This window comes from Grampus griseus (assembly GCF_964374135.1).
Source record: "Grampus griseus genome assembly, chromosome: 10".
NCBI lineage: Eukaryota > Metazoa > Chordata > Mammalia > Artiodactyla > Delphinidae > Grampus > Grampus griseus.
In genome coordinates, this window is record NC_139004.1 from 83051854 (window position 1) to 83070695 (window position 18842).

The 18842-nt window shown below is 35.3% G+C and overlaps 1 protein-coding gene across 2 annotated transcripts in view; it reads right to left on the reverse strand.

Moving 5' to 3' along the window:
• Window positions 1-17308, reverse strand: part of TMF1 (TATA element modulatory factor 1) — a 30065-nt gene extending 12757 nt beyond the window's left edge. For both annotated transcript variants that reach the window (XR_014297318.1, XM_082663868.1), the window contains exons 1-8: window positions 16954-17308; window positions 13280-14484; window positions 11443-11546; window positions 10658-10784; window positions 8289-8394; window positions 3937-4079; window positions 3395-3561; window positions 2941-3097 (exon numbers count right to left, since the gene is read on the reverse strand). Coding sequence is in view for 1 of the 2 variants with exons in the window: in XM_082663868.1 (XP_082519994.1) it covers window positions 2941-3097; window positions 3395-3561; window positions 3937-4079; window positions 8289-8394; window positions 10658-10784; window positions 11443-11546; window positions 13280-14484; window positions 16954-17095 (2151 nt within the window). In the remaining variant the exon portion in view is untranslated. The remainder of the gene's footprint in view (window positions 1-2940; window positions 3098-3394; window positions 3562-3936; window positions 4080-8288; window positions 8395-10657; window positions 10785-11442; window positions 11547-13279; window positions 14485-16953) is intronic.
• Window positions 17309-18842: the final 1534 nt, after the last annotated feature.

The window sequence follows — 18842 nt, forward strand, 5'->3', positions numbered from 1 at the left end:
AATCATCAAACTTCTTACATTCTTTCATCTGATCGTCCTAGTCCTGAGAATTTATTCTATGGAAGCAGATCTGTAAACATACAAAGATGTTCTCTACACTGTGAGCTAGACTAACAAAAACAAACGAAACAAGAAATATCGTTAATATCTATTAGCAGTCATTTATTTTTGTAAATGTGGATACATTAATAAAATACCCAATAAAAATTAAAATGAACATAAAAAACATGTAGAAATGTACAACTTAATCTTAAATGAAAAAACTATAAAATTATATATATATATATCAATTATAAAAAATATGTACATGAAGATAAGGACAAGAAGTTAATACACAAAACTGGCAGGACTTGTAAAAGGTGATGATTTTTTGAATGGTAACCCCATATACTCTCTATCTCCCATTCCCCCAATTTTTGTTACTACGTTCGAGTACTTTTAATTTAAAATATTAATATTTTTATCTATCCCAGTGAGGGAGTGGCAGAAGCACAAGGACCATGGTGTAATTTACAACAGCAAAACATCGGAAACAACCCAAACATCCATTAATAGGAACTGACTGAATGGTATATTCACACAATGATATACTATAGAACTATAAAAAGGAATTTTTTAAAAAGCTCTATGCTCTACCATGGAATGATCACTAGGATGTTTTATTAGGTAAGTAAAGCAAGCTGTAAAACAGTATCAATAGTAAACTATATTTTATGTAGGAAGGATGAGAGAGATACAAACAAATGTGTGTATACGTGTAGGTGTGTATATATATGTGGGGGGTATATAAGTAAATGTAATTATGTATGTTTTCTTGCATTTACAAATAGAAACACTAATAAAATGGTTATTTACAGGCAAAGAAAGGGAATAGGGAGGGGCTAAGTTGGAAGTAAATGTTATCTTAATATATTTTGTTATACAGCTTTCACACTTTGGCATCATGTAAATGTTTTACATATCGCTGTGAAATTAAATCAAAAGTGCATTGAGGTCAATGAGGGAAGAATAGTCTTTTCAACAAGTAGTGCTGGAACAATTTGATATTCACATGTAAAAGGTCTAAATGTGAGAACTAAGACTATAAAAACTGTAGAAAGAAACACGTGAAAACCTGCATGATGTTGAATTAGGCAACAGTTTCTTAAATGTGATGCCCAAAGCACAAGCAACGAAAGAAAAAATAGGTAAGCTGGACTTCATCAAAATTTATTGAACTTTTGTGTATCAAAGGACACTATGAAGAAAGTGAAAGACAACCTACAGAATGGGAGAAAATATTTGCAAATCCTACTTTTGATAAGGGTCTAATATGCAGAATATATAAAGAACTCTTACAAATGAACAATAAAAAGGTAATATAAAAAATGGGCAAAGGATTTAAACATTTAAATAAATATCTCCAAAGGAGATACATAAATAGTCAATAAGCACATAAAAAGGTGCTCAACATCATTAATCATTAAGGGAATGTAAATCAATACCACACTCAGATACCATTTTACACCCCTAAAAGGGCTATAATAAAAAAAAAAAAGACAATGACAAATACTGGCAAGAATGTAGAGAAACTGAAACCCTCATACATGGTTGGTGGGAACATAAAATGGTTCAGCAGCTGTGGAAAAGTTTGATAGTTCCCGAAAAAGTTAAACAAAGGATTACCATACGACCCAAGGGTATATATCTAAGAGAATTTAAAATATGTGTTCACACAAAAATTTGTAAATTAATGTTTATAGCAGCATTATCCATAATAACCAAAAAGTGTAAAGACTTCTGGGTATATATCCAAAGGAAATGAAAACACTAATTTGAAAAGATACAGGCACCTCAATGTACATAGCAGCATTATTTACAATAGCCAAGATATGGAAGCAACCTAAGTGTCCATCAACAGATGAACAGAGATATACACATACATATACATATACATATATATATACATATATATATATATATATGGTGTGTGTGTGTATACGCACATAGTATGTGGTATATATATAGTGGAATATTACTCAGCCATAAAAAAGACTCAAATTTTTGCCATGTGCAACCACATGGATGATTAGTAACATAAGTCAGAACAACAAATACTGTATAATATCATTTATATATGGAATCTAAAAAATAAAACAAACTAGTAAATATAACAAAAAAGAAACAGACTCAGATTTAAAGAACTAGTGGTTATCAGAGGGAAGAGAGAAGTGGGGAGGAGAAAATTAGAAATAGGGGACTAAGAGGTACAAACTGCTATGTATAAAATAAATAAGCTACAAGGATATATTGTACAACACAGGGAATATAGCCAATATTTGATAATAACTAAAAATGGAGTATAACCTTTAAAAATTGTGAATTACTATGTTGTACACCTGAAATTTACATAATATTGTACATCAATCAACTACACCTCAATAAAAATAAATAAGTAAAATTTAAAAGTGTAAATAACCCAAATATCTATCAAATGATGATTTTATAAGACAAAGCCTGACAAATGTTGGTTTTCTTCCTTCATTTGAGGTCCATGGACTCCCACAGATGCTATGAATGAGCTCAGGAGTTAAACAGATTCTCCTGAAATTATATGCAATGTTTAGTATTTATCTGCATTCGTGCATTTCCCTGGTAAGAACATCCCTAGATTTCATAGTGTTCTCAAATAAGTCTGAAATTCCCCCCAAAACGTAAGCAATACTGGTATAATGTAAGCATCACTTTAACAACAGTTTAAAAAAACACACAATTGATTAAGCTTGGCACAATCCAGTACTCTTAGAAAATGAGCCCAACAGGATTTATAAGCCCAACAGGATTATAAAGAAAATGTAACACATGTGCCACTACATAAGGTTTGATTCAAATTAACAGATTCTTTATTTTGCAGAAGCACAAACAAAGATTTTAAAGACTAATTTTTCATCTAATGCTTACTTGAATCACTAATGTTTCTTGCTGCTGACGGGCTTCTTCTTGGGCCTTCTCCAGTGCTGCAGAAAGTTCTTCTTTAGCTCTCATTTCACGACTTAGAGCAGCTTCCTGGGCCTCACTATCCTTTGCAGCATTGGCTTTGTGGAGATCAGTAAGTTCTCTTAAAAAATTAAATAGATGATTTTTAAGTTAAAATAATATAGTTAATTACATGGCCATATTAATGAAGTTTCCAGGTGGATTTCCATGAGATCTACAGAATGAGGAAGAGTTCACCACACAATAAGCAGTGACTACAGTGAGGACTCTCTGTCGAATTTGCTTTAACCAGTCACAAGTTCATATATAGGTAAGTTTATAAACGTTACTAGTGATCAGATAATGGAAAAAGTGTTTCTTCAACATCCTGCTCTGATAACTGATTTTAAACGAGTTGCACATTTGTTCATTTTCTTACTTGTATGCACTATCAAGAGCAGCTTGAATACTTCGGTTCTTTTCTTCAAGTTCATTCATGTCTACTTGAAGTCGGCCAAGATCCTTCTCTTGGCGTTCTACCACAGAATTTAGTTTCTTAATATTTTCTCTATGTTGTTTCTCAACCTCTTCTTTGCCATCAAGGACCTATATTATAAAAACAAAGGTATTTTTCAATAAAAAAACACCACAGGAAATAACTGTATTCCACGAATCTCAAGTATTATAATAACGAAGAAGAATCTTCACATTCACTTCTTTTTTTTTTTTGGCCACGCCGCAGGGTATGTGATATCTTAGTTCCCTGACCGGGGACCAAACTGGCGCCCCCTGCAGTGGAAGCGTGGCAGCTTAACCACTGGATTGCCAGGGAAGTCCCAACATTCACTATTAAATTGCTTGGAAAATTCTTCCCAAACGATATACCTCAATAAATCATCCCAAATGTTTTATAAACCCTGGCCATATGTTCATATTGGAAGCAATAACAATATATATATGCAGAGAATGGTTAATATTCACCTGTTTTAAATGTTGTAACTCTTCTTCTAGGTCTTTAACTTTTTTGTTCAGCTTTGCAATAATATTTTCATTTTCTCTGTCTTTAGCTCTTAATTTCTTAATGATGTTAGAATTATGCAGCTGCTGTTTTGAAAGTTTTTCTCCTGGCAATGGCAAAAAGTATAAATTCAAATAATGATGATTCTCTAAGAATACGAATAGAATGTTTTAACTAACCAGTGACATAAAATGACAGAATATTTGAAACATCACAATGCTGTAACAGTCAATGTTAAACTGATTTGGACAGCATAAGCCATGAATGCTAAAATTACTAGGTAGAAGGATGGTGTGGGAACAGGATATTTACAGTCTTAAAGAATCACTCCCACATATTATAAATTACAAAGGGAAAAAAATGTGCTCTTACAATAGAGAAACCTGGTCACCATCTTAACCAAACATTCAGTTTTGATATCACTAATTGTGCTACAGCCTGACATTATGAGTCCACTGATGTGATGGAGTGGTAGGTGCACAATATCACCTATTATATTTCTTACTAGAAATCTGATCTGAATCTAATCATGAAGAAAGTGACAAATTCCTGAACATGGGGCATTCCATGGGACAACTGGACTCTACAAAATCTTTGATATCATGAAAAAGATATCCTAGATTGCTGGAAGACTAAAAGAACATAATGGCCAAATGCAATGAACAAACTTTGATTGGATTTTGGGGCAGAACAAATAACCAGGTATGAGAGTTATTTTTAGAGACAATTGAGATAAATGATGCAATACATGCTGGAATACACTTCTGAATTAATGCTGATTTTCTTAGGTGTGAATATGATGTTGTGCTCGTCAAGAAAAAAGTGTACTTGTCCTTGAGAGATGCAGACTGAAGAACTAAGGAGTAGACTACAGATTCAATGCAATTCCTATCAAAATTCCAACAGCATTTTTCACAAAAATAGAAACAACAACCCTAAAAGTCAAATGGAACTGCAAAAGACCTCAAATAGCTGAAGTAAACCTGAGCAAGAACAAAGCTGGAGGTATCATATTTCCTTATTTCAAAACATATTACTAAGCTATAGTAATCAACAGTATGGTACTGGCATAAAAACAAACATATAGGCCAATGGAACAAAATGGAGAGCCCAGAAATAATCCACGTATTTACAGACCAGTGATCTTCAACAAGGATGCCAAGAACACACAATGAGGAAAGGACAGTCTCATCAATAAACGGTATTGGGATATGCATATTCAGAAAAATGAAATGGTACCCCATCACACATCGTATACAAAAATCAACTCAAAATAGATTAAAGACTTAAATGTAAGATCTGAAACGGTAAAACTATTAGAAGAAAACATAAGGGAAAAGCTTTCTGACATAAGGCTTGGGAATTATTTTTTGGATATGATTCCAAAAGCATAGGCTACAAAAGCAAAAACAGACATATGAGATTGCATCAAACTAAAAAACTACTGCACAGCAAAGGAAACAACAAAGTGAAGAGACAGTATGAAGAATGGAAGAAAATATGTGCAAACTACACACTAATAAGGGATTCATAACCAAAATATGTAAGAAATCACAGAACTTGATAGCAAAAAAAACAATTAAGCCAATTTTGAAAATGGGCTAAAGACATGAATAGGCATTTCTCAAAAAAGGCATACAAATGGGCAACAGGTATACAAAAAGGTGCTCAACACCACTAACCATCAGGGAAATGCAAATCAACACTAAAATGAGATGTCACCTCACACCTATTGGGACAGCCATTATCAAAAAGACAAAAGATAAATACTGGAGAGGATGTGAAGAGAACCCTTGTGTACTAGTGGTGGCAATGTAAATTGGTACAGCCACTATGGATAACAGTATGAAGACTCCTCAAAAAATTAAAAATAGAACTATCATATGATCCACTGATCCCACTTCTGAATATATATATCCAAAAGTAATGAAATCAGTATCTCAAAGAGATATCTGCACCCCTGTTCACTGCAGCCTTATTTACAATAGCCCAGGTATGGAAACAATCTAAGTTGCCGTCGATGGATAAATGGATAAAGAAAATGCGATACAGATAGATAGATCTATATAGATAGATAGATAGATAGATAGATAGATAGATAGATAGGTTAAGATATAAATATAGATATAGATATAAATAAAATATTATTTAGCTTAAAAAAAAATCTTGCCATTTGTGAAAACATGGATGAACCTAGAGGATGAAATAAACCAGACACAAACATGGCATGATCTCATTTATGTGGAATATAAAATTGAATTTGTAGAAGCAGAGAACAGAATGGTGGTTACCAAGGGCCAGTGGGTGGCGGAAATGGGGAGATGTTGGTCAAGGAGTACAAAGTTTCAATTATGTAAGATGAATATGTTCTACAGATCTAATTTACAGCATAATGGCTAAAGTTAGTAACACTGTATGGTACACCTATAACTTGCTAAGAAGAGTAGATCTTAAAAGTGTTCTCATCACAGACACAAAGTGTGTGAAGTGACTGATACATTAATTAGCTTGATTGTGGTAATCATTTCATAATATATACATATATAAAAAATCACATTGTACTCCTTAAATACATACAACTTTTATTTCTCAATTATACCTCAATAAAGCTGGATAAAAAAAGAATTTAGGAGTGGAATGATATCTGTCACCTACTTTCAAGTGGTTTGGCAAAAGGGTAGTATATGCGTGTGCAGAGAGATACGGAGGAGGTGTGGCTAGATGTTAACAGTTGATGACTCTAGGTAATGAAGTAATCAGTTACTCACTGTAACGCACTCTCAGCTTTGAGACTTTCAGCTCTTCAGCTCTGAGTTAAAAAATACTTTTAGGGTATACAGAAGCAGTATGTGAATATACCCATAGATGAAATCATTCTATTTTCTCTATAAAGAAGTTCATTAAGCAAAAGAAAACATCAGCTCACTCTCTGATTAAATTAGTAAATTCCAATGAAGTGAAATTTGATATTAATATTCTTAATAATTTTTTTTTAATTATGAAACCATGTACTTAGCCGTCCCTTCAGTCTCTAATGTTGTAACACAAGACAGTATCTGACTGCAAGATGTCTTGAGATACAATTATGTGTTTCATGTATTTTAGTGCTAAGATTGCTTTATAATTATCTGTGTACCTATATTTCCCTCTCATTAAACTATAAGTTCCTAAAGGACAGGGAATGTGTCATATATATTACTATATCAAACACAATATCTGACATATTAACTGTTAAATATTAGCTGAATAAATGAAAAAGAAAAATTGGGTAAGACTAACTTTTTCAAATGAAGTGATTATTTCCAATTGTCCTCAAACACTTACTCTGGAAATTCACTTAAGTGCAGTGATTTAAGTACAGAAATGTTCATCCCACTACTATTTGTAATATTAACATTTTAGAAATAAATGTATAACCTCAGGAAGAGTAAAACAAATTATAATATATCCATATAATGGACTTTAACACAGCCATTAATAATGGTATCAAAACATCTAACAGCATAGGGAAATGTAAAAGAAAGAACACTGCAAATTAGATGTATGATCTTAATTATGTTTAAAAATGTAATAAAATGCATTAAAAAGGAACTAGAAGAAATTAATATTTCCTTATAAAACTGAATTATGATCTATTTTTTCTCGTTCTTCATATACTTCCTATAACTTCAAAATTTTCTGCAAGTAGCAAGCATTACTCTTATAACTAAAAAACTTTAAGAAAAAGAAAAATTTATTTAACCATCCTTTCCAAAACTACCTTCTTTCCTATGACATTACAGAAAAAAATTAATTCAATGTCCAACTGTAATGTTTTATCTCATGAAGAATCTTTAATTTTCATAACCCTGTTAATTATGAATCTTTTCATAGAGAAAGTACTTAATAACTAAAAAATTAAAACATGAATGTGAGAAAAAATTCACTATCAAATGCCAGAACAATAAAATGATAGCACATAGTACCCAAGCTAGAGATTCAGATACTATATAAACTCCAGAATTATAACTTTCAAATATCTTGGTTTAAATGAGGGCTCTAAAACCTGTTAGAAGCTTTCTTAAGGAAGCACAAAATTCTATTTCTCAAGGAGTTATTTTTTTACCTCCCTAGAAACAAAAAGCTACATACATTATACCTCTACCTCTCTACATCTTGCTCCCCATTCTTCCATGAATTGTTGCCTACCATTTCTGAGGTTTAAGTCCAAACCGTTCTTGCTTCCAATATTTTTTCATTAGGAAGCAGCAGCTAGTCACGTGGTATCTTCCTGTTCTCACAATATTTTTCATAACCAACTAAATATTTTACGTACCTTCTTCCATTAACCCACGGATCTGCTCATCTTTCTCTTTCAAAAGGTCTGCCGTTTCACTACTATTTAATCTAGTAGCAAGTTCTTCTTTTATACTTTTGATTTCCTAATTAAAAAAGAAAGAATATGAGTAACATAAAGCATTACTCTCATTCTGGGCATATTTTTCAATTTTTTTCCATATCCAAATACTCACATTCTCAATAAGAATCCATAAGTTTTGTACTGTTAACCTGAGTTTATATTACCTTGGTTAATTAAGAGTAAGTGAACAACTTTGAAAATGACATAAACCTGAATTCAGACATAAACAGGTTTTAATATGGAAATGGAAATGAGAAGAAGTTAACTTACAATACTCTTTTTGAGTATCTCTACACATATTTTCTACAGGTTAAGCATTATTTTTGAAACATTCAATTATATATCTCCATTTTTCACTGTATTCCTTTTCCTCATCTGAAACTCACTGCACTTACAAACATGTTGTGAACTGAGAGAAAAAACATAATTTCATAAGGTTCGATCTACTTTAATAAAGCAGAGATTCAGCAGAAACATGTTAAGATATTTTATCTTTTAAAACTACAATGGAGAAGTATGGTGATATGAAAAGTGTCCTATGATTTTAAACTTGGTTTTTATGATGCTCTGAAACTAAAAATAGCTAAAATAAACTAACATTTATTAGGTATTTAAACCATGCTTTGTATCCGTTATCATTTAATCCTTACAACAATCCTGGGAGGGAGGCACTTGTACTATTCAACTACACAAATAAGAAAATTAAGACTAAGAAACCTTGAGTAAACTCTGAAGGTCAGAGAGCTATAAAGTCGTAGAGTTGTAACTTAAACCCAGGTCTGTGAATCTTTAAAGCCCATGCTCTGAACTATCCACAACATTGAGGTCCATTTCCAACTGTCAAAATTTCATCCATCAAGGTCCAGTTAAGAATGTCATGTCTTCCATGAAATCTTCCTCAGTTCCTCTGATCAGAATTCATCCTCCATGATACCATTTCAAAGTGCTTATTCAACTGCCTACTACTATACATTTGTTGACATTATTTGCCTCCCAACAGTAGAAAAGCAAACTCTTCACTTAAGGTAATTAAATTCACCTTTGAATTTCCTATGGATCCTAAGCAGGGGGTTCATACATGGCAGTACACATAAAATGTGTTAAAACATAGGACCCAAGTTTTTTCCAGCTATAATTAATGGTTTAGATCTATTTTAGATCTATAATTCAAAGTGCACTACAGAAGACAAACATTACTTAAAATCTACTTTTTGTACTATATTCAGATGGAATAGAGCAAGAACACGAAGAGTTAAGTTGGTTAGATAGTCTCAGGTTATTATCAGTGTCTAAAATGATACTAATTAAAGTTGCTAATTAAAGCAACCAAGCAGATAGAAGTATATCATATTTCTTTTCTGTAAGAATATATAGAGAAAAATTATAAATATTAACATTGACATTCATCAAGAAGGGGGAAAACAACCTCAGAAGGGGAAATACTGAGAAATGCTATAATACTTGGGATACAAGCAATAATTACTAACCTTAATTGGTTACCAATATCTGAAACAGCCAACTGTTCCAAATTACAAGAATTAGAACAAATAGTTCTCAATCCGGAGCAATTTTGCTCCCAAGGGGACATCTGGCAATGTGTGGCAACATTTTCAATTATCACAACTGAGGGGGGATTAGGTTGGGGTTGAGGAGGGAAGGGTGATACTGGCATCTTGTAGGTAGGGGTCTGGGATGCTGGTAAATACCCGACAATGCACAGGACAGTCCTATACAATATAAAATTATCCAGCCCAAAATGGCAGTAGTGCTGAGGTTGAGAAATCCTACATTAGAATAAATCAACACTTTATTCTAATATTCAATGTCACTAATCATTAGGAATTTTTATTTTAAAATTACTTTGACTTGAAGGAGTATAGATATGTGTGTGTGTGTGTATATATATATATATATTTAAAGCAGAAGGGAAAAATAACAAATGAGAGTAATGGTAATTTTTAAAATGTATAGAATGCCATTTAGATTTAAGTGTTATTTATTTTTATTTTGATGGACTTATCATTTATAAAAATTACTCTAAAGATCCTTGCTATATATCTTGCAAGGACTTACACATAAATTATACAAATACTGGCTTAGATTTTTTTCAAAGTATCAAAAGTCTGTAATCCTAGAGGTGCGAAAAATCTAAAATTTAAGTGTTAATATACTACATGGTATCCTTTTTAATCTTACTTCTTTTTTCCCATACCAAAATAATAATGCATTCCTCAAAAAATATGTCTCTGTAGAGTTTATTTAATATTATTTTAAACTTCCATTACCTTTTTAGCAGCATCTCTCTCTTTGCAGGCTAGCTGAACTTTCTTTTCTGCTTCTGCAATTCTTTGAGTAAACTCATCTTTCAAGGAAGAAATGCTGCTGCTCTCTTCTTTCACTCTGATCATTTCACTAAATTTAAAATAATACTGAGACTGAAAATACTTGTTTATATATTCTAAAGTTAACAGATGAGTTCAGTTTGCAAAAAAAAAAAAAAAACTAACATTCTCTTCAACATACACTTTACTAAAATAGATTAATTTTAGGCCTGTTAACTTTTAAGAGAAAAATTACCTGCTTAATTTATTTTAAAACACTTCAAAGAAAACCCATTAGAAATTGAAAATGTCACCAATACATGATGTGTAAAAATTACAAAAAGGTAACTAAAACTTTTCACTGTTAAATCTTAATTGTGTCACATTTTACTAATCAGCTCCTTAAAGCAAACTAGTACTCAGTAATTTTTTAAACTATAATCTCAGTTTTCTCTAAATATACCTTTTAAATCTCTAATACTAATAGATTATTAATAACAAAAGGGAAGAGGTTTTTTTTTGTTTTTGTTTTGCAAAACACCTCTCTTCAGTGCCAGTGGTAAAAGAGTAAGATAATTTGAGGAGAAAAGTAATCTCTAAGGGTGGAATGGTAATACCATTCAATTCTCAATAATTATAAACAAGTTAAAATATAAAACATTTTAACTTAAAAAACATTCTTAAGTAATAACCAAGTGTATGGACCACTACAAAATGTGTAAAATTACTCACATTTGTAAAGTACTTACTCTTTCAGATTATCATAAGCTTCTTCTAGAAGTGCTTTTTCTTTACTAAGAGATAATAACTGAGCTTCCCTTTTATCCAGTTTCTCATTCAGAAATTCAACTGTCTGGATAAGAAGAATACACAAAAGTCCAACATTTAACTTTAAAAGACCATTTTTACATGCAGGTGAAAAAGTAAAGGCCGCCGAATCACTGTAATTAATAAAACAGCATTATCTCATAAAAAGAATTAAAAACAAAACTGGGAACACAGCAGACATAGAACAGCAAGAACTCACACAGAGTGGGTAGGAGGGTATAAATTAGTACTACAACCACCTAGTTGGTAGTTTGGTAAAACGCTTTGGAAAACAGTTAAGCAATATCTAGTTAAAGATCTACATACCCCTTCATGTAGAAAATTCTACTTTTAGGTGTACCTCAGAGGAGAAAACATTTACAGCAATTCGTTTGCAATAGCAAAAATGTGGGAAGAGTGTACATAACCACTAAAAAAGGAAGGGAGATGAGATGCAATCAAAAAGATCAAAGAGGGGCTTCAAAGCTTCTACTAATGTTCTCTATCTTACTGGGTACTGGATATACAAGTGTTTGTTTCTCCATATTATTCTTCAACCCAAACATGTAACATGCAACATTTTTAGCATGATACATTGCATTTAAAAAATGAAATTAACTTTAGAAAATCGATAGGCATATAATTTTTAAATCTCCAGAATATATTAGTATAAAGCTAAGCAAAAAGGAATGGTTAGACTATCTTATTCCTTAGGTTCTGCTGAAGCAGTGATACACTTGTGCATGAGGGGAGGAATGGTGCCTTTTGTACTAAAAAATAAATAAATAAAGTCTTACCTGATTTAGGTCTAGATTAACTTAGAAATCACTTACCTTCTAACAATGGTTCAAAAATATATTATTAATAATAAATAGTGTTGGTTTCTAGGAATTCAAACTGCTATTATAGCTAGAGCATGGCATTTTGTTTGTGAATAATATTAAACCTAGGTAACAGAATCTGGCACTTTTTTTACTTTAAATAATTCAATACATGACACTTAGAGGACATTTCTTCAAGATATCCTGTATCTCAGAAGAGTCTATTAAAGATGCCAGATCCAACTCAATTTCTACACCTAAAATTCATAGGGAAAACGAAAACTGTGATTTAATGTTAAAGAATTTACACCACTCTCCTTTTTTACATATTAGGTGAAAGCAATTTGTCATTCCTAAACAACACTTTTGATCCTTGGACATTTCCCTTTCTTATTCATTTAAGATAGCTATCAGTAGGAAATATCAAAAACAACATAAAAAACAAACAAGCAATTAATAACAACAGAAAAACATCAATGATCTGAGACCAAATTTTTCATTCAAGATTTGCTACAAATAATGTGAACATGCAAAATATTTTCGATATAAGAAAAATCATATAATATTTAGATTTGTTTGAGCATTATCTGCAAAGGAGGTGACGGTATCTGTTTACATAAGAAGACAGTCCCTTGCAAACTAATAAATTAATGAGTCCAGCAAAAGAGAATATTAAGGTGATAAGGACTCAACAGTAAAGGCCTAAGATGGAAACTTTTTTATGCTTGGTTATACTGAAATATCAACTTATGCTACCATACTTGTCTTCGAGAAATTTCAAATAATTTAGCATCAATAATTCTTCAAGTTTAAGATCCTTAACACCACACTTAAATGCAAAATGCCTGTCTTTTTTAATCAGTACAAACCATTAGGCATCACGGAATATTAAAAATAAACCAATGATTTAATCTCTGAAAAGCATATCAAAAAATCCCCTTCCACTTCCTATAGTTACCTTGAATACATCTTCCTTCTCAGAAAGTGCTTCTGGCTCACTTTCAGGAACTTCGGGCTGCTCAGCCACCTTGTCTAGGACACTATGTCCTTCATTTACTGGTGTAGAAGAAATCAAGATATCAGGCTGTTCACAGTTAACAGGAGTTGCACTTCGTCCACTTTCTTCCATTTCTGTTTCTTCAGTGGGCATAATTAATGTTTCATTTGCTTCTTCAGGTTTTCCTTCAACAGATTCAACTGTTTTAGCCTTTGGAGTTGAAGAATTAACTATAATAGGTACTAAAGCATACCCCTTGCCTGACAATTCATCATCTGAATTGATTTCGCTTACACTACGGCTATCTAATGACTGTACACTAAATGAGTCTATTCTTTCAAAAGCATCAGATGAGCAGCAACTCTCAGTGAGTTTTTGGAAATCATCTAAACGATTATATTCAGGACAAGCAGATGCTGAGAGAAGCTGAAAGGATGTCTGCATCAAGTGCAGACTTGATTTTGAATCTGTAGTCTCTTGTCTCGAGCTTGCTGAGCTCTCACTTATTACACTTTCATGATCTAAAACTTCAATATCACTAGTGGTAGAAGTACCTGATGAGAAGGTACTAACAGGAGGAGAAGGTGTATTGCTCTGTCTGTCTTCATGTTTTTGCTCCTTAGGTTCCAAAGCCATGTCCTTTGTTTCCGCTGTGAGAGGCTGTGTAGGCATATTAGATACATTTTCCCTAGTTGTTTTCACGTGAATTATACTTTCAGATACTTTCAAATGTACTGCTGACACCTTTGTATCAGATTCTTTATTAAGAGTTTCTTCATGCTTGCCCTCAGTTTTAGGAGACAGAGTACTGGCTGCCAGAGTTTCCCCCGATACAAATGGAGGAGAGTCTTCTACTTTCGACTCAGCGGCTTCAGTTGTTCTTGACTGTCCAGCGTGCAAGGACTCCTGTAAGGTGCTTTTCACTTCTTCTTCTGGTCTCTGTGATTTAGCTGGTGGTTTCGATACCACTGGACTCTTCTGAATGGTCTGGACATCGGTGGGAGAGAGAAAGGCACTGAAGAAATTTTCAGATTCATCTACCACAGTTCTCCGAACTGGCTTTGTAATTGCTTTAGGAGAGGCTACCGGTTGATTCTGAGGTTCAGTGTTGGATTTTAACCCCCAGGTTGAAGTATCCCATCCTCCACTGACAGGGGGACTTATTCCTTTGACAAAAAATATATATATATTAAAAAAGAAAAAAATATACCTATATATAAAGCATTTAAATTACAATCATTACTATAAGTCAATATAAATATGTTTTTTTAAAACCCTACAGAATACAACCCGTAATTTGGACATGTTGAAGTCCTTGCTTACTACGTAATTAATTAGTTCATCGTTTAACTTTGGGCCTTAAAAAGGAAAACTGATGTGCATCTGCCAGGAGGACCTAGGAGCAAAGCTGAAAGACTAGATTGAAGCTGGCCTACCAGAAGCAAGTATGTTATTCCCTCCTACAACAAATTAATAAAGAAATGGTATGTGTTAATAACCAATGCTAAGTCCAAGATACATATGATGCATCTCATAATAACGGGCAGTATCTTCACTTACAGGTCATGTGTAGTCATGGCAAATAGAATCTACCTTCTATACAATTAGTTCCATATTAATTTTATTCTTGTAATATCAATGATAAAACATAGTTATCAGCTAGACAGATGGCAACCCTCAAAAACTGAACCCAAAATACTGGTGACAAATGTCCTTTTTCAAAGATCAAAGTAAACTGATGGGAACAGTAACTTCTAAAGGGCAAATTCATTTTCATCCACTTAATGACAAGCCCATTCTCCAAGTCCCACTCTCCAAACCTACTCTGAGAAAGTTTTGTTCTCTCGCTAAATTCCAAATTATGTTAGCAATTATAGAAGGTCATATGAATTTCAAAAATGCACATTTTTTAAAAATTATTGCTTTTTGACAAAGATAGCAGTTTACACTAGGATTTTTTTTTTAAACACTAGAGAGAAAATAACCATCTTCTGAGCAAAAAAGGTAATTCTATCAGTCATACAAATAATATGTTACTGAAAAACCCGATGATAAACAAAAAATGGCATATTTGCTAAAATACTTAAAGCATTTCTTTAAAAAAATTTCTTCCATTTCTAAATTCAAAAGTGGCTGAGCAGAATCATCACAAACCCCAAACACTTAAAAGCTGGTGGGCAGAGCACAAGTACCTAAAAGCTCCTAAAAGCTAACAAGCCCAACACTAAATTCTATCCTTTAATATGACTTCGGAGATAACTAGGCAATTTTAGCTTGGGGATACAGTTTTACATCCATTTGTTCAGTATATCAGAACGGTGGAAAAAGGGAGAAAAACAAAATAAGACACAAAGGAACAAGCAAAATAAAATCTGCTCATTAATTATTGTCATGGCAACGAATGACAGAAGTCAAATTTGCCTGTTGGAGAAAGTTTTATATAAATCGCAGGGTTATGTGATATCCACTTAAATCACTCCATTATGAAGAGTGGTCATCTCTGAGTGACGGCGACGTAAAACATAGGTGATCAGTCAACATTTATGGCATTTCACTAAAACCTAAGTCTATTCTGGATAACTTATTTAAAAAAAAAAAAAAGAATTATAGAGCAGGATTCCAGCCCCGGATTTCATAAAAGGAGTATCCTTACATTTACAACTTATATTCTGTCTCTTTTACAGTTAAGACATTCAAAACGTGGGGTAGCCTGAAAAAAGGAAGTGGAGCTCCTTCCACCAAGATCCTATAACATCTTGGAAAAAGTAACAGGATGGTGACATAAACACATGAGCCAAAATATCTTAAAACGATGCACCTCAAATTTAGGTCCTGACTTCTCAAAGACGTAAAATGAGGAAAAGAAACCAGAAAGGAGTAGTCAGGAATAACTTATTCTTTCTCCCAGAGGTTCACAACCCCGAAGTCGGGCCAATCTGCACCCCACACACCAAAAAGGAGAAACTGTTGCTTAGACTTAGAGCTAAAAGCAGCTGAAGATCCCTGAAAAGTGAAGCCCAGGGACTCTTGAGAAAGAAAGACGAGACGATTGGAGGCTAGACCGCGACGCGACCCGAAATCGCGGGCCGCGCCCCCCCCCCCGACCCTCCCGCGGGCGGAGTGGCCCAGAGGAACGGGCCGCGCCGTCTCTGCACCACGGAGGGCAGCGCCAGAACTCGAGGAGCTGTTTCAGGAGAGACGGCCATACAGAGCCCAGGAGGCGCGCAGCACCCGCTAAGTGTTCGCGACTGTTCTTCCCGTCCCCGCGGACTGATTCCGATACTGGGCTCGGACAGCGTCCCGAGCGCGCAGCCGGCCCGGGTTCGAGGGCCTGTGATGCGGCCGACGTGCAGGGAGGGCGCGGGGCCACGACCACCGAATCAGGTCCCCGTCAGCTCCCACCTGGGGCCACGGGCAAGGAAGGACCCAGGGCTGGGTTCTCCCTCGGGACTAGAGCAAAGACCAACTGAGAGGCCAGGGCAGGGTTTGGGGCCGGGCTGGGGACCAGGACTTGATCATTAAGTCCGTCGCTCAGCGAGGCGGGAGCCCCCACTCCCCCACCCTCGCCGCTTCACCTGCCGGTCTCGGAAAAGAAGCCCGCGGGAGCGCAGTGATGCCGCCGCTCGCGCCCTTACCCGGCTCTCCGTACGGAATGGTCTCGGCCCAGGCGCTCGGCTCCTCTTCCTGGATGTCCAGGACCCTGTCGATGGACTTCTGGGCCTGAGACAGGGCCTGCTTGGCGAAGCTGGAGAGCTGGGAGGCGTTGAACCAGCTCATATCCCCTCCTCAGCCGCCAGCGGCGGCGGCGGCGGCGGCGCCGGCAGCACCGAACTGTAAGACCGAGGGACAAGTCGACTGCCGCGGACCCGGCGGAGGGTCCACGGAGAGCCTCGCCCCCTTCTCCACTCGGCGGGCCCTGTCAGCGGGGAGCCATGACCCCGCAGGTCTCCCCCGAGCCGGAGACGTTATCCTCAGCGCTTTCCTCACAGATGAGACGAAAGGCTCACACTGCGCAGGCGCTGGCTGCTTCCACGTACACAACCGGCAAGCCCCGGAGCCCAAAGTTCCGCCGGTAGACGGAAGAACCGAAGAACGTTGACGTCACTTCCTGGGGTCCAGGATTGCCCGTAGTTATGGAGGAACGCGGAACGGTTCCTATCGAAACTGATTCCAGACGTAGTGCGGCGATTGTCAGCCCTGGGAGGAATTCTGTGGCTATATCAGCAGGGGCTGATTCCTCCGGAAGGAATATGCGAGTGGTGAAATGAGTTCCTTCCTGGAAAATAGCTCTTGTATTAAGAGCTAGAGCCTTGCCAGCAATAATTGAACAGGGAAGTTTGGGTCTTGCGTTTCTCTTACTTAGGGTCTCCTCTGTTAATCAGTTCTGTGTCAACTTGGCCTTAGGAAGGAACTCTGGGTTTGGGTCTGTCTAAAACTACCGGGCATCGTATGAAAGGACCTGATCCAGCCCATCTGATGCAAGCAAGTAAAAAGCCGTCTTCCACAATAAGTAACGAGAAATCAGAACAAGGGCACAATCTCCCCTTTAAGATACAGGTCCACTGTTGGCCTCAGTCAAAACAAACCTGGGAAGCATTAAAACTATTACTCTTAATATGTACTGTGCATATTATTTAAAATACAACTTTTTTGCATGTGCTCTTCAAACAAATCAAATTGGTGGCCTTCCTAATCTAGTCAGCAGCTGTTTGGTTTGGCCCCCATAATATTAAAATTCTACCAACATTTAAAAGCCAGATTTCACAGAAAAATCCAGACATCCAGCTGATTTTGAAAAATATGTACACCAACATGCAACAGTCAGCTGCAGCAGTTGCCACTTTTGACTAATAATTTTCACTTCAATATGTCACAGATCCCACTATTCTAAATACACTCTTCATAATGTGGTTATTTACCTCACCTGTTTCCCCTACACTTAAGTATTTTACCACACTGCAAGGAACCATGCCATAAAGGAATTATTTTTAGTCAGATTTAAACTCTGCCCTTGAGAAGTTATGATCTACTGATGATTTTATCTAACTTCTGCAAAAATTTGCATATTGAAACGTTTACAATTTAATAATGTACACAGTAGTACTAAGTAACTCAGGTAATTTCAAACAGCTTAGCTAAGTAGCCTGAAGAGGAGGTCAGGTTAGGCTTGGAATCCCTCCCTGTTCCAAGACTTCTAATTGGACAGCTTGAGGTAAATGACCTAAACTTTCTAAAACTATTCAGCTCTCAGATGAAGATATTATCACCTTCTCACAAGGCTACTTTGAGAATTGTAGCACCTGTATATAGCACCTGTAAACTGAATCTGTAACTTTTAAGGAAAGCATATACATTTATGCCATATGATTTTATAACGAAAAATTATTTGTCAATATAGAGCTAGAAATAAAAATAAATGAAAATTTAACCCACTGACATGTAATCATAAAGCTTTTAAATAGAAAACTGCCATCCAAGTCAAAAACAGAGAACATGTACGACATGTTCCCACACTAAGATACTA